The 14,947-nt window shown below is 33.4% G+C and overlaps 1 protein-coding gene across 1 annotated transcript; it reads left to right on the top strand.

The window, feature by feature from the left end:
- Positions 1 to 520: 520 nt before the first annotated feature.
- MsrA (Methionine sulfoxide reductase A) lies at positions 521 to 12,917 on the top strand. The gene is made up of 5 exons (XM_053750521.1): positions 521 to 733; positions 4,501 to 4,661; positions 8,237 to 8,357; positions 9,977 to 10,113; positions 11,803 to 12,917. The coding sequence occupies exons 1-5, from the start codon at positions 686 to 688 to the stop codon at positions 12,035 to 12,037; spliced, it is 702 nt and encodes a 233-aa protein (XP_053606496.1). The 5' UTR covers positions 521 to 685; the 3' UTR covers positions 12,038 to 12,917.
- The last annotated feature ends 2,030 nt before the right edge of the window (positions 12,918 to 14,947 follow it).

Consider the following 14,947-nt stretch of genomic DNA (forward strand, 5'->3'; position numbering starts at 1 on the left):
AATCTGACCCAGTTTATGAGTACCTATATAAATAGGTATGTACCTTCCTCTATACTATTAAACCTTCAACGAAATAGCTTTCTTGATTAATCATTAAATGCGTCATAATCTCATGTGAACACGTGTTGATTGCGCCATATATATATATATACATATATATATGTAATTATTGTGATTATTTCGGTACTGAAACAGTAAAAATAGATTATCTTTATAGGTAGAGTCCCTAGATCTTTTCAGTCCCATCTTTTGAGGTAGGTAGGTTGTATTAAAACCTTAAAATAACCTAGGTGTGTCTACGTAGAACCTAAAAAAATACCTGTTGTCAAATTACTTTATTGGCATCGGTTTACGTGCGTGTCTGCGTGTGTGATAAAAACGTTTTTTAAATTAATTGTAAATTATATATTTTTATGCTTATCGCATGACGAGGCAGGTTATGCGGTGAGTAGGTATAATGACATTAAGTAGATAATTAATAAGATATTTACTAAATTGCAAATTCATCGCCAGTGACACAGTGCCGGATCGTGTGATCGAGTTGATGTCGTGAGGAAACGAAATCCCATCAGCCAGTGTCAGTCGCGCTGTCGACCATAGTAGACGTGTCGCGGTCACTCTACCATAAAATAGTACGCGGCACTCAAAAAAATATTTAAAAAAAAAACATTGTTTCAGACTGTGTATGCTGAAATTCATAAAATCCTTCTGCACCATGAAGCCTCCAGTGAACGTGAGTTTTTTTCTTTTTTTTTTTTAACTTTCACGAAAGTTGCACTTTTACGCGTTTTCCCAGCTGATGCAATGCAGTTGCATCGTTCAAGGGTATTTTTGAGTGCCCATTCCATGGATATCGAGTTATGACACAAATATGCATTCAACAATTTGTTAATGATTTTTTTATTTACTTATTACTTTTAATAGTTTTTAGTCTTATGTTGCTAATCGTTATGGGTTAAATAAAAGTTAACAAGTTTAGTGACCAATGTCAATATTTTTGAATGTACCTAAATAATGAACTTCACCAAAAATAAATTATTAAGTTTGTTTATTTTTCACAGTTACTCGTATAAATCGATAACTACAAATATATCAAAGATTAGGTTGAATTAAAAATGTAATATATGACAAAAAAAAACCAAAAAACCATGGTAAATTTCTCTTTTAGCAATCATCTTTCTATTCATGACAATATTATATACATTAATCGTCACAGAAAAACGGATTGCTCTATAATTTTATGAATGCATTTCACCCGTAATAAACTATTATAGATTATCACTACCTACCTGTATTTTAGGAATCAAAAAAATACTAGAGAACAATGACCTTCTTTTGATTAACAGCGCATATGTGTGTTTAGGCAAAAATATTGATGTCAGTTTGTACGTACCTGCTTGCCGTAAGTTAATGTAGATAACGTGTGCTAGAACAATTTAAAACCGTAGATTTTTTATTTATATCTATAGAACGCTATATAATGTTGCTTATAGTACACAACTATAAAAATGTTTAAATACTAATATTGTGTACCGGACGGTACGAATACCTAATCAATTAATTCTGTCAAAATACAAAATTAATTTGCATTATAAATTATCTAATTTCAGGATGTTAATATTTAAAGAAAATCAAATATAACAGAAGAATCAACAGGTCTCAGCTTAGGAAATTAAAAATATATATATGTCGAGAGGAGCGCAAACATTAGTAAAAGAGAAACTTAACTTTTTCAGTGATTTAGTACTCGTAGGTAGCTACCAACTATAGACAATGTAATTGGGAAGCCATATTATATCCAACCTACTGTTCGATCGTTGCACCCATACAGAACGGCAATTACTAGTAGTCTCATAATCTAAAAATAAGCATAGATTGGTCCACAATGGTTCAATGTCAACCCGCATCTCCAATTGATCGGAACTGATGAGTCCAGCGCCATCCACGTGACCAGCTAGATCTGAGGGATGTGGGCAATTTTATGCATGTGATCTACAATGTTACTAAATGGAACAGACGACTGACAGTAATTAATGGAAATTTTCTACTTGATTTTTACCGACGGTAACTTTTGATCATGTCGGAACCATCAAGAGGTCCTATATTATATGTAGTTAGCTCATGGATAATCCAGGAGGTAAATATTTTTACTATAAGTGACGTATTAAGTATTATTTAATACTTAATACGTCACTTATTGCTTAAAACTGCCGAATTCCAAAGCGCAGATGAAGAAGCGTCGCATCTAAACTTCACCATAGCCTTTTTTTAAAATGTTAAAAGTTACAATGTTTTTCATATAGTTTATTAGAACTAAATCTATTCCCTTTTATCTATTTCAAATAAAACATGACTTGTTGTACATACTAAGTCGTGACATTATTTTATAGTTATTTAAATGCTCATTACCCACGAGTAATTATTTCACTATCACTTATTCATAAAGACACTTTACTTCGTTTCAATGAATCGACAGAAAGATAGTTGTTACACGCAATTATTCATTAGCGAACAAAGTTCCTATAGTATTACAAATTAGTGATAAAGTCACCACTCATTCCTATCAGTCAGCTCTTGGCCCGTGTTCACCACCAGGGGTAAGTGATAATGGGCATTATAATGGATTACTCTAAGAGGTCTCTGATAACGTTATATGCGCCGTAAATTTCATTATCTTTACTGACATGTGACGACCTTTCGATTATTGTAATTTTAGTATATAACAGTTGCATAAGGGATTGTTTTGTGAAGTAAAGTTTTATCAATTTTAAACAATAGTTCTTGACTTTATATATCAAAATTATAATAATTTTCAAAGTGATAGTAGTTTTTTAAACATTTTCTAAAAATCTCAGAAAATTATATAAATATTTAGAACTAGGTCTTTGAAATTGTATATAATATTAGATCCTTACATATGAAATTGGCGTTTGGTATAGGAGGAACATAAAGTCGAAATTTTTTAAATATAATATATTTATATAATCTAAGTAAGAACCATTATTATCTATACACTTTTGCCATCTCGTAGGTAGTTCATTGATCCTTTTGAAAATATCATTCGGACGGGAATCAATAAAATCTTTGAAGGCGGTTTGGACTGCCCTATCGGAGTTGAATATTTTCCCTTGGAAGAAGTTATCCAAATTTCGAAAAAAATGGTAATCTGTCCGGGGAGTACGGTGGATGTCTTAGACATTCCAATTGAACCTCCTCTAATTTGGTAGCCGTCTGTTGTGCAGTGTGTGGTCTAGCGTTGTCGTGAAGCAGCAGTGGCGTGGAGCGATTGACCAGCATCGGTTGTTTAGCAGCTAGCTTTTCCATCATAGTTTGCAATTGCTGACAATAGACGTCTGCCGTAATCGTCTGGCCAGATTTGAGAAAACTGTAATGAACGACACCGGCACAAGTCCACCAAACGCTTACAAGTAACTTTTTTTGGGTCAATTTTCGCTTGGGGCAGGATTTGGCTGGCTGGCCAGGGTCCAGCCATTGCGATTAGCGTTTCCGATTATCGTAGAGAATCCACTTTTCATCACAGGTAATGATTTGATTTAAAAACCCTTTCATTATTGTGCCACACATTTGTGTACAAAACGCCAATTTCATATGTAAGGACCTAATATAATATATTCCTACCTAAAAAGTGTCTTTCAAATCTAGTTTTACTAAGCGTACAAAATTGTTTATGTAGGTATATTAGGTACTGCTTCTTTTGCCAAACCTTGAATTTTGAAGTCTCGATAATTTTTACTACTTAAGTATTTACTTTATGTTCCATTGATTTTAGTTTGCATTATGAGATGTCGAGAAGCATTACATACTAAATATAATTTTATCTGTAATTAATTCTGAATAATCTTATCTTCTCGCCAGATAGACAATCTGATAAGATTTCTTTTTTTCCGTCATCGTAAACTTTTATTATTGTTATCGTAAATTTTATATAACATCTGATTAAGGAATTAAAAGCCTATGACATGAAATTTTTTTTTTAATCAGACACATTTTTGTAATAATATTGTAATGGTTGCCACCATTATAATATTATTACAAAAATGTGTCTTGTGTCTGACATTTTTAAATAGAAAAATATATTTACATGAAGTAGTAGCACTCCGGGCACTAAATATATGATATCCTAGGTTTCGTTCTATCCGTACAGCATATTTCATTTAAATCAGCCCAGTAGTTTTTGCGTGAAAGCACCTCGAACCTTTCAACCTAGTGCAATTACGTTTTACTAGGGCAGCCATCTGATTTAAAGGGTTTTCTTATACATGGCATATATTCGTCACAGTTTCAAAAAAATGCCACGCCATATATACTAGTGCGTAGGGACCCCTGGGGGTTTTTTTAGTTAAAACGTTTTTTCCCCTATTATAGAATAACAATCCTGAAAAAATGGGGGTTTAACAAGTTAATGTTCGTCGTGATCGGTAAATAAATAGGCCAAGTAGGCCGTATATTTTATTTTAAATCGTCACCCCTTGTTGCCAGGCTGCCTTGCTGCATGATGTGGACATCCCCACGAAGAAGGCCACTTTTGGGATGGGCTGCTTCTGGTCCAACGACTCGCTGTTCGGAGCGACCCCCGGCATCGTCAGGACCAGGGTGGGCTACGCTGGAGGCACCACCAAGAACCCACATTATAGAAGCCTGTAAGTACCTATTTGGTGATGATTTTTTCGTATTTCGGAAGGTTGTTGGTCTTGTGAAGAGGAAAGAAATATATTAGTTAAAGGAAAAACCACAGTAAAAATGAATATATTTATTTACTGAGAAATTATAAATTTGAATTTATTTACAAAAGTACGTAGTAAGTAAGTAGTTTTTTATAAAAGGAAATGACAAGTGAGTTAATACTAAATTTATATCATTGTCTATTTGCTCTAATGGTTAGCTGGAAGAGAATGCTGTTAGAATTAAGTTCGCCATTTTTTAGAAGTATGTTTTATGGAACAATAAAGGTTAATAAAAAAATAAAATAAAAACATATTTTCATATTCTATAAGTAATATTCTGATTCAATAATAGCTTTTGAAAACATACTTATCCAAAAATATTTATTTGAATAACTAGTACCTAAAAATGCAATGTCATGTTGACAAATAATCCCCAAATTTGATAAGTAATCGAGGTTTATTCGTATTTTATTCGGCCACTCATGTCTTCCGACAAATCGCGTCACTTTCTTATCATAATTGGGGTGAACAGTCTTTTACAGGGACCCAAATCTTGAAGTTATTTATGTAACTGTATATACTAATTAACATAAATTGATATTTAAGTGGATAGCATTTATAAAATTAATTGCTTTTTGTGAAGGTGATAAGTCGTCTGTTGAAGGCCTTAGATTAGTAAAGTAATCGCAGTCGCAATATCTGTCTGATCGATAACTGTGTTCTTGAGGGGTAGCCAAGGTTCAAGGAAAAACTACGATCGATAGACAGACATGGAGTGGTATCCACTATGAACTGATGTAGTTACTTACTACTTAGGGCGCATTGGATGACCAAATAGAGGAATGCTAATAAATGTATAGCAAAAAAACCCACACTACTTAGCATGGAAAGTGTTCATATTACGTATATTTTTAAGTAATTGAGCATATTATGTTTTGACTAGTATATTTGTAAAAACAACCTGTAATATTTTTATAACTTATCAAAACAAAAGTGTTAAGTAATTTCGACCAAACTTCGATACTCTATCAAATTTGTTTCGACTACACGAATAATTTTAAACTCCACAATGAATAGCCCTATTTCTGAAACACTCGAGAGATTAACAGCATTTTTTCGCGTAACCCTGGAAAGACTGGCACGTCTTTTGCCAAAAAATTGCGCACGTGCACGCGAGGTCTCCTGGTTAGTCGCCGCGGACGCTGGCGCCGATTCGATTAGGTTTCTGTTGGTGTCGGTAGGTGGATCTATGTTGCGGTTACAAATACAAGTGATTTGATAACCACTCGTTATATTAATCTATACTAAAATAAATAGCCATAGAAATAGTAATAATTGACCTATTTGGGACCTATTGAGAATAATTGCAAATATCATATTGCAAACATATCTAAAAACAAAAAAAATTGTCGTTGTATACTAAAGTTATTTTCATCCTTGTTATTGTTTATGTTATGTAGCCATTATCAGTGTTTAGTTAATTAAATGATAACAACACTAAAGTACTTAAAATAATCTGTTTTGTTTAGACGGTATAAAAATTCTCAAGAAAACTATTTCATCAATCAATTAGAACGGCAATGTGGTATTTTCATACCAAGCCATTTCACATTTTACGAAGCCATTCTACAAATATCTATCGGCTGATTCTCTGGTTAAATGGTACGAAATTTACGTCGATCAATCTCCCATTATTGTCATCATTAGCCTTTTAACTTATCTATTTTGTTTAAATACCTTAGTTGTCTAATCTATTTCATCTTCTATGTAACATTTACTCGGTCAAGTTCTTGAATAATCATAGGTATTATATAAATACAACGACAAAGTAGCCGTTGCTACGCGAAATAATGCATCTACTTCATAGCTGAACTACTTAATTAAAATTCGTAGGCTATTGAAACCGAGGCCAACTCACGGCAAGGCCAAGGAGGTTGTATCTACATATAATGATAAAAATGCTGTATGCTTTGTGTGATAAAATAAACCATCTTGAGGCTTCGCTACCGTGATTCTCTCTCTCATTTGAGCGTTATCCCGGTTCTTTTCATCGCCATAGAGCGTCGGAGTTCCTACTGTTTTCTCCTCCACTTTGCACAGTCTTCGGTTGTTGTTTCGACATCTAAGTGTGCCAAGGACCATACGAAATAGTCTGCCATTGATACGTATATAATCCTTCACGTCAAGCCAGCAATTCTTGGGCGTGCCTCTTCTATCAGGGCCAGGCGAAAGCGGCATAGCCAGGTATTATTGGACCCTAAGTAATTAGCTTCGCTACCATGAGTATTTTGATTTAATTTGTAAAACTTCATGTCCCTCAGTCCATGGGTTCCAACGTGTCTCATCTCTCTATTTGGAATAACATACCAGATTTGAAAATGTTCTAATGTATTTATTTACTAGACTATTACAACATGTGATAGTATTATGTTGAATCAATACAAATAACAACATAAAAAAACTGGATTTTGGATAAGAAAGCTGACGCGCAGTTCTGGTTTGTCAGGTTTTAAGAAGGATGTAGCCAAGTCTATAATTTCCAATTTATTGTTCTAGATATGAAGACCATCTCGTGCAAAATTAAAGTTAAAGCTACCAATTAATCATAAATACATATTATTATTAACTGTATGTTTTTTACTTATACTAATGACCATATTTTACCGATGATGTTTTTCGTTATTTGTGGTATGGTTTCTTGTAATTACGATACATGTAATATAATCATTGGTTTTTTTGTTTTTGTTATTTTGATTCCGTTCAAGAACTGGTTGGGACACATTCGGTTGAATCAAATCCGAGCTCCTCAGACTTTAAACTTTGATTAATTGTCAATTGAAATCCAAACTCCAAAGTACATTTGATGAAGTGATGGCAAATGGTTGGCAACATTGTTTCTTTATTCTCTTTAATGGGCACTGATTGATCTTGAACTGGCCATATGTTATGTCTTGTCTACATTATTTAGCGTCTTTATATCGGCAAAGGTATAGATGACTGAAGCAGCATGATAAGGCCACTTCTCCATTTCTCAGTCGTGCTTTGTTTTCTATAAGGTTTGACACTGACATGAGTTGACGTACGTCGAAACTTCATACAATTTCTACCTTGTTCTACTTTGATACGGATGTCAACGACGGATGTCGACGACGCAGACGCAGAAATGGGATCGCGCTCTTTATTCAGGTGGAGTTAGTTTGATTGAAGTGACAGTCACAAATGAAGCTATGATTTTTGGAAAGATATAATTTGACCTCGACAGGCAATGAAGAAAAGCGGATTCTCGTGGAGTTTATGGAGTTTATTTATTTATTTTGAGTTAGGCAGAGACCAGGGATTTCCACTTCCACTACGATCCTTATAAATCTCTATTGCTCTCACCATTTATTTTATACCAAGTAAATATTTTACCAAATGATATATTTTTATATATTTTTAGATATTTTTATGTAACTACCTAGTATAAGATCCACTGACGAGACTATTTAAAAATAATTTCAATTGCTTATTGACTACCATTTGCTATAAAGTCTTTTTTTCTATAATTCCAGAGGTGACCACACGGAGGTGATTGAGCTGGACTTCGACCCGAAGACACTGTCCTACGAGGAGCTCCTGGACATGTTCTGGGCCAACCACGAGTATGGACTCACCACCAAGCTCAAAAGACAGGTCCGAACTATTTTTATAACTACTTTAATTGATTAATTTTATGAATACTGTGAAGTGATTCACCATGTTTCGTTCTCGTTAAAGTGATCATGATAGCACTTCACAGCAGCGCAGCAGCGTTTTTAGTATAAGTTTTTTACAAAAATGACAGTATTGACTTAAGGTTTTATTGTCCTCTGACAATAAAACCTTAAGTCAATCTCAATAAGATCTCTCTAGATCTTATTGCACTGAATGTGTGACAAAAAAATTATGCCCGTGCAGTAAACCGTTGAGGATTGTGGAGCCGTTCCTTGGTGCATCACTAAGTCATACTTATCAAATTAAACGTGTACAAAATTTCACTTCAATCGGTTGAAGATATCTGCTTTAAACTTGAGTTGCAAGATTCCATCGGAGACCTAGGGACATAAATAAATAGTTGCACTAAAAGCTTATTTACAAGCTTTTAGTGCAACTATTAAGTATTGTTTTTGATATTTAGAAAAAGTATAATAATATACCTTAGCAAAAACTTGTCCTGGACAAAGTTTGACTTTGGAAAAGTACAAATGGGTGACTTTGGCCACAAAACAAACAGGTTCATGTCTTGTTTATTAAAGAACAACACCTATTTACATCATTATTGATATATAATAAATGTAAATATTTTACTTACTGAATTTAAAAACAAAATATAAAATAATCAAATCTTTAACAAAATAAAATAAAAAGGAAAAGTATATTATGTAGTTGGTAAAATGGCTTTTTCTTTGTAGCATCAATTGGTATAATCACTCACGTTTGCATTTATGTATATATATTTATTTTGATAAATAGGTAAGAAAATAAATGCGATATCTGTGGTATTTAAATATAATCTATTTTAAAATTTTCATTTTACAACTGAAAAACTTTGGCGTCAGATATTTTGTTAATTTTAGCTTGGCACGTGTAGTCCTAATTAGTATTTTACCTACTATTTCTACTGAGTGAGTGTTTTTAATAAACATTGCCAAGGTTTAATGACTTTTGTTACCAATATTTTTGTTCTCCAAGGCTATTTTTTATGATGCAATTTTCGTATGTAAACAGTTAAAAATAAGATTACCTATCGTAATTGCCAACCACGTGACCAAGCGTTAAAAATCCATTGTTTTACATAAATTGACGTAATTATAAACATAGTTGTATGATAGCTTGTTCAATTCACTTCGATTTGATGATAGCAATAGTTATTTTGCTTAAAGAGCCCATACAAACCTAATCAAATAATAACCAAAGCGTAAATATTTCAATCTAAAGATATTCGTATATCCTGTTATTTGGATTAAGACAGTGACGCCATCATCTCATTTGTGTGGATTTCTTTTATTTATTTTTTTGTTGTTTGTTTAATCGTGTTTTATATTTTATCAGCATTCGATCACAATCATGACATGTTTTTGTATATTTTTTGACTATGTATTTTGTTATATTACTAGATAAATAATAATAAAAAACAATAAAAAGGTAAAGGTCTAATTTCTGAAAACCACTATGCCATCGAGATCCACTGCATCACTTAACAATAAGTCTTCAATTTTTTTATTTTTAAAATATGTAATCTAAACATCCTTTTTTCCAATTTCCATATGCAGTACCAGTCCCTGATCCTGTTCCATGACGACGAACAGCGACAAGCGGCGGAAGCCTCATACAAAGTGATGCAGATCAGGTGTGACGGCCAGCTCCGGACAGAGATAGCACCAGCTGGCACTTTCTACCCCGCTGAAGAGTGAGTTTTCTTATTCTCTCTCTGATCTCAGTTCCCGGCTTCGTTTGGATTCGCGACGCCTAGCCCTTGGTCAGCGTATAAATAATAGAGCAACTCTACGAATTTTTTTGTATTATTCTGAGCCCATAACGTATTAAACCACATTGGCTTTTCGAAACAGCCATTTATTTTATACTTTGTCAGTACAGTCAACAGCACATCAAGATACCCTGCATGAACCTCTATGGCGCGGTAAAGCAGCGAGTTTGCAATGAATTTGGTTAGATTGATGTGCTGGTGACTGTACTTAAATAAAAACTATTTGATAATATTGCTACTAACAATTCGTAGGGGCCACTCCACTCCATATCCTCCATTGGATGTCGTACGAGACGATTAAGGACACATAGCCTAGGCAGTTGATTGGAAACTAGAGTACTTATGTATCATCATGGTCATCTTTAGGTAGTTACTGGTTACTTGAACCATTTTTAGATCTATTGTTTTTAATGTGCAGGCAAACCTTGAAATTATGATACTATTAAAATTATTGTTTGATACAGCCGTCCAGGAAAGGTCAAACAAATATTTAAAAATCATTGAACAGGAAACTGTATGTATTGTAGCTAATTTGAATTTAAAATAGGTTCGAAGGTACCTACAAACTATGAAATAATTTATTAGAATTTCGTTAGCACTGACACAAAAAAAATCTGATGTAGACCCATGATGGTACGACTAAACTATAGGAAATATAGAAATGACGCCCTAACAAAAGTTGTTCAGCCTGATGAGCATTTTCTGTTGAGGTATAAAAATTGAAGATCTGGAACACCTGGTGTAGACCCATGGTGGTACAGCTAAACTATAGGAAATATAGAAATAACGACTTAACAAAAATTGGTCGGCCTGAGATTTGGAACACCTGAAGAAAAGTCCCAATGGTCCAGCTAAACTATAGGAAATATATATTTTAGTCATAAAGCATCTTCTGTATAGGTATCGTTACGCTTTGTCTGTACAGCGATGTTCGATAGCCATTAATAGTAGATTAGGCCTAGAGTTCGAGGGTCACAGTTAGAGGAGTTCGAGGGTGCAATTGATGCTTACACCCGAGCTAACTACTCGTAACTAAAATCGTAATTATAAAAAAATCCCAAAAACATACAATATTTAAAGTAAAAGTTTTCTATTCCCGCCTTTTTCATTAAAAAGAACCAAGTAAAGAACTTTTAATTTAAAAAAAGAAAACGAAATTGAGCTTCGCCGTTCGATACCTATTTAAAATTGATAACTATTATATTTATACGAAGACAAGGCTGAATAGAGAAGCGACCTCTTTGGTCATTGGGCTGAATGCATGATGTATATTGACAGTATAATGGTTAGATGTACGTGAACTTTATGCAAGAGTGAATTTTTTTCAATTACTTACCGCCCTTGGGCTATTCTAGCTACGTTATTACCCTAGAGCGCTAATTGCTCACTTACAAACCCCATTTGGGGGTAATTAGGACCTACTTGCCGAATATGAGAGATGTAAAAAATATTTAGATATCTAAATGCGACAGATAGAATTAGAGAAGTTAGAACGGACAGGGATGGATGGCGAAGCAGAGGAGAGGTCTTTACCCAGCACTGGGACACCATAAGCTAATAAAAAAAAACCATGTATATAATAAAGCCATTTAAACAAACGTTCGTTCACAGCTACCACCAGAAATATCGGTTGCAAGGCCACAAAGACCTCTGCAAAAGCCTAGGACTGGACTCGTCAAAGCTGCAGACATCTCACTTGGCAGCGCGACTGAACGGCTACCTTGTTGGTGTCGGCGGCATGACCCAGTTTGAGGAAGAAGTGACTCGTCTGGGCTTGAGCGAGAAGCAGGCAGAGTACGTCCGCAGGGAATTGGAACGTAACGAGGGTGGTGGACTATTCTGCTAGCGCGGATTATGATTCTCATAGGTTAATGATAGATAGATCGTCTGTGGAAATATGTAAAGCTCTGTGGTTTTTTTTTAAGAATTGGCATTTGAATTTGTAAGAATTGAAAAGAATTTATTTAGTAAAAAAATAAAATACTAAAAGGTATTTAAATGTCGAAACACGATAATTCAATGTCATTTTAATTCACGTCATTTATGTTCAGTTTGCAAGTCACGAGATACTTAGTTAAAAAGCCAGATCTTGTCTCCAGTAAAAATGTAATAGGTATCCCTACAAGTATTATATAATATATAAAGATATATTCAAGAAGAGCTTTACTACTATCCAACAGATAATATTTTTAAGTTTCAAATTAAGCGATTGTGATCTTATTCACTGGGGTTTCTTCGTTCTTACAAATGTTGTCAGAAACAGAAAATACTTATTTTTGTACCTACGAACGAGTATAACAAAATTAATGACAATGGTTTTATTCATATTTAATATTTTCATTTATTGTTAGAGAATACACATATGTATATATCTATGTCAGAAATAATATTTATTTTTTGTATTGTAAAAATATTTTGGATTGTAAATGAACCCCGGTTTATATTTTTGTTTGATTTTTGCTCCAATTCATTTGGTTGGTGAATTTCATTTAACGATTATTCCATTAGTTTATGTCGTATTTACTGTTTTTTTTTAATACAATAGATTAGATACAAACAATAGATACAAACTTTCTGCTTGGTTATTCAGTATTAGGTTTTATTCATTTCAAATGTTTTATTAATATAAAAGGAAGCATTTTTGAAAGGTATTTGTTGGTTCGATTTTGTTTATAATTTAGCATTCATTGAACATAAGTGCAGAATTAAAATCGAATATAAATGTATTATCGTATTTTATTTATTTGCAATATAAGTAGATAGAATATTTGAAGGTGTCTAACAGGGAATGAAGATATTATTTTAAGAATTGGAGGTATGTTTTGTACCTATAAAAAGATTTTGCCCAATAATGGAGCCTAAACAGCTAGAAAAAAAATATTTTAGGAGTTATTCTTAACAAAAGTACCTATTGTGATAGTTAAATGATAACCGAAACATGGTTAAAGTTCGAATGGTTTAACCAATTCGACACAAAAATTGTAGGAGAGCTGTTTCTCTGTAATTTTCTCGTGTAGCGCCATCTACGGTACTGCAATAAAATATTTACAAAAAGTAGACCGTACGTAGTTAAACTACATTTATAAGTCTGAAAGTAGGTATACAGTACTATGTGGTACAGGAAAATCTTAAAAGATGGCGCTCAATGAGTTATCACAATAAATGGCTCTTCCACCAATTTTATGATAATCTGAAAAAATATAAAAATACCATTTTAATGAATAATATTTCGTAACTAAAATAGGGTTGGTTTTATATATATTATAGAATAGTATTGTTTTTATTCTAGACTTACATATTTTTTTGTTATAATGCAATGAGCTTTATTTTCTGTTTGAAGCCGCAAATAGACAATAACTAGATTTTTTAGAGTTGGTCATTACTACTATTATTAACAATATAATTTTATTAAGTATCTACTAAGATACTATACTATGTACCTAAGAACAATAAAATTATATGTATAATAGTACTTACCTAGGTATATATATTCTTGATTTTGATTTATTAGTTTATTATTTTCAAAAAATATGATCAACATTGAAATCAGGTAAGTACTTCTATACTAGTGTATGTAAGTACTTACCTAATTTCAATGTTGACCATATTTTTTGATAATACAATGGGAAAAGGGAAGATATTGAATTTTACTAAAATCCGTTTTACTAAACTCAACAAATAAAAGAAATGTTATTTTTATCTATGGTACAACCCATACATCCCCAACCGGTGCAAATGCGACGGTCACGATATGTCCGCTCCGTCCTCCGTTAAATGCCAGCTCCACACTGTCGCCGAACTCAGACACAAGCCGACGCGAATGCGTGTAAATTGCGTAGTTAGTGTGAGTGATTTTATTTACCGTAATAAGAAACCAGCAATGTATACCGAATTCGCCAAAGTTTGGCAAACTGTTCGACGATAGTGTGGAGCCGGCAAAACACCAACCGGTGCATTTGCATCGAGAAGTGATTAGGTACCTATTTTTATTTGCAAACTAGCATACACTCCCGATACACTCCTATACGAAAGAAGAATGACGTATTGTATTTGCTAATCAAAGCATTCGCTAATAGAAAGAAAAGCACTATTCATTACTCGTAGAATAAGTTCAGCCCGGTATATACAATTACTAAACTAATATTATTTTCAATCATCTTTTCATATGGTGTAATAAATCTTTCCGTACTGTACCTGTACTTGAGTTCTAGGTACATGACAGAAAATTACAAAAAAAAAACAGCTGTAAGTAGCGGTAGCTCGAACGAAAACACGGTCGAAACGCTCTACACTTACTCAGGAAACACCTTCTATGTACCTAGGTACACAAGCAAGTTACACAGTACAGCAGGCCTACCATCAACTTTTACAGAACGATTCCAATGCAACTCAGTTCAATTTAGGCACCTAAAATGAATCGCATTCATACTAAAAATTAAGTCGATGGTACGAATTTGCGATGCAGTTCAATTTAGGTCGTAAAGTGGATCGCGTTAAGAGATTATGGTAAGCCCCCAGTACTTAACTACAAATTGCACTTTATTTCTGTAATTAGAAAATGTTAAATATAAATAAGTAGTTATCTTTATTGTGTATGTGTTACATACAGACTTAACCTTACATATCATTAAACAAAGTCCCCTTCTGCGTCTGTCTTTTAGCGATAAACTCAAAAACTACTGCACGGATTATCATGCGGTTTTCACCAATAGATAATGTGATCCTGAGGAGTTTGGTACTTTTTTGGTACTTTTAC

This window comes from Plodia interpunctella, chromosome 10, assembly GCF_027563975.2.
Source record: "Plodia interpunctella isolate USDA-ARS_2022_Savannah chromosome 10, ilPloInte3.2, whole genome shotgun sequence".
Classification (NCBI taxonomy): Eukaryota; Metazoa; Arthropoda; class Insecta; order Lepidoptera; family Pyralidae; genus Plodia; species Plodia interpunctella.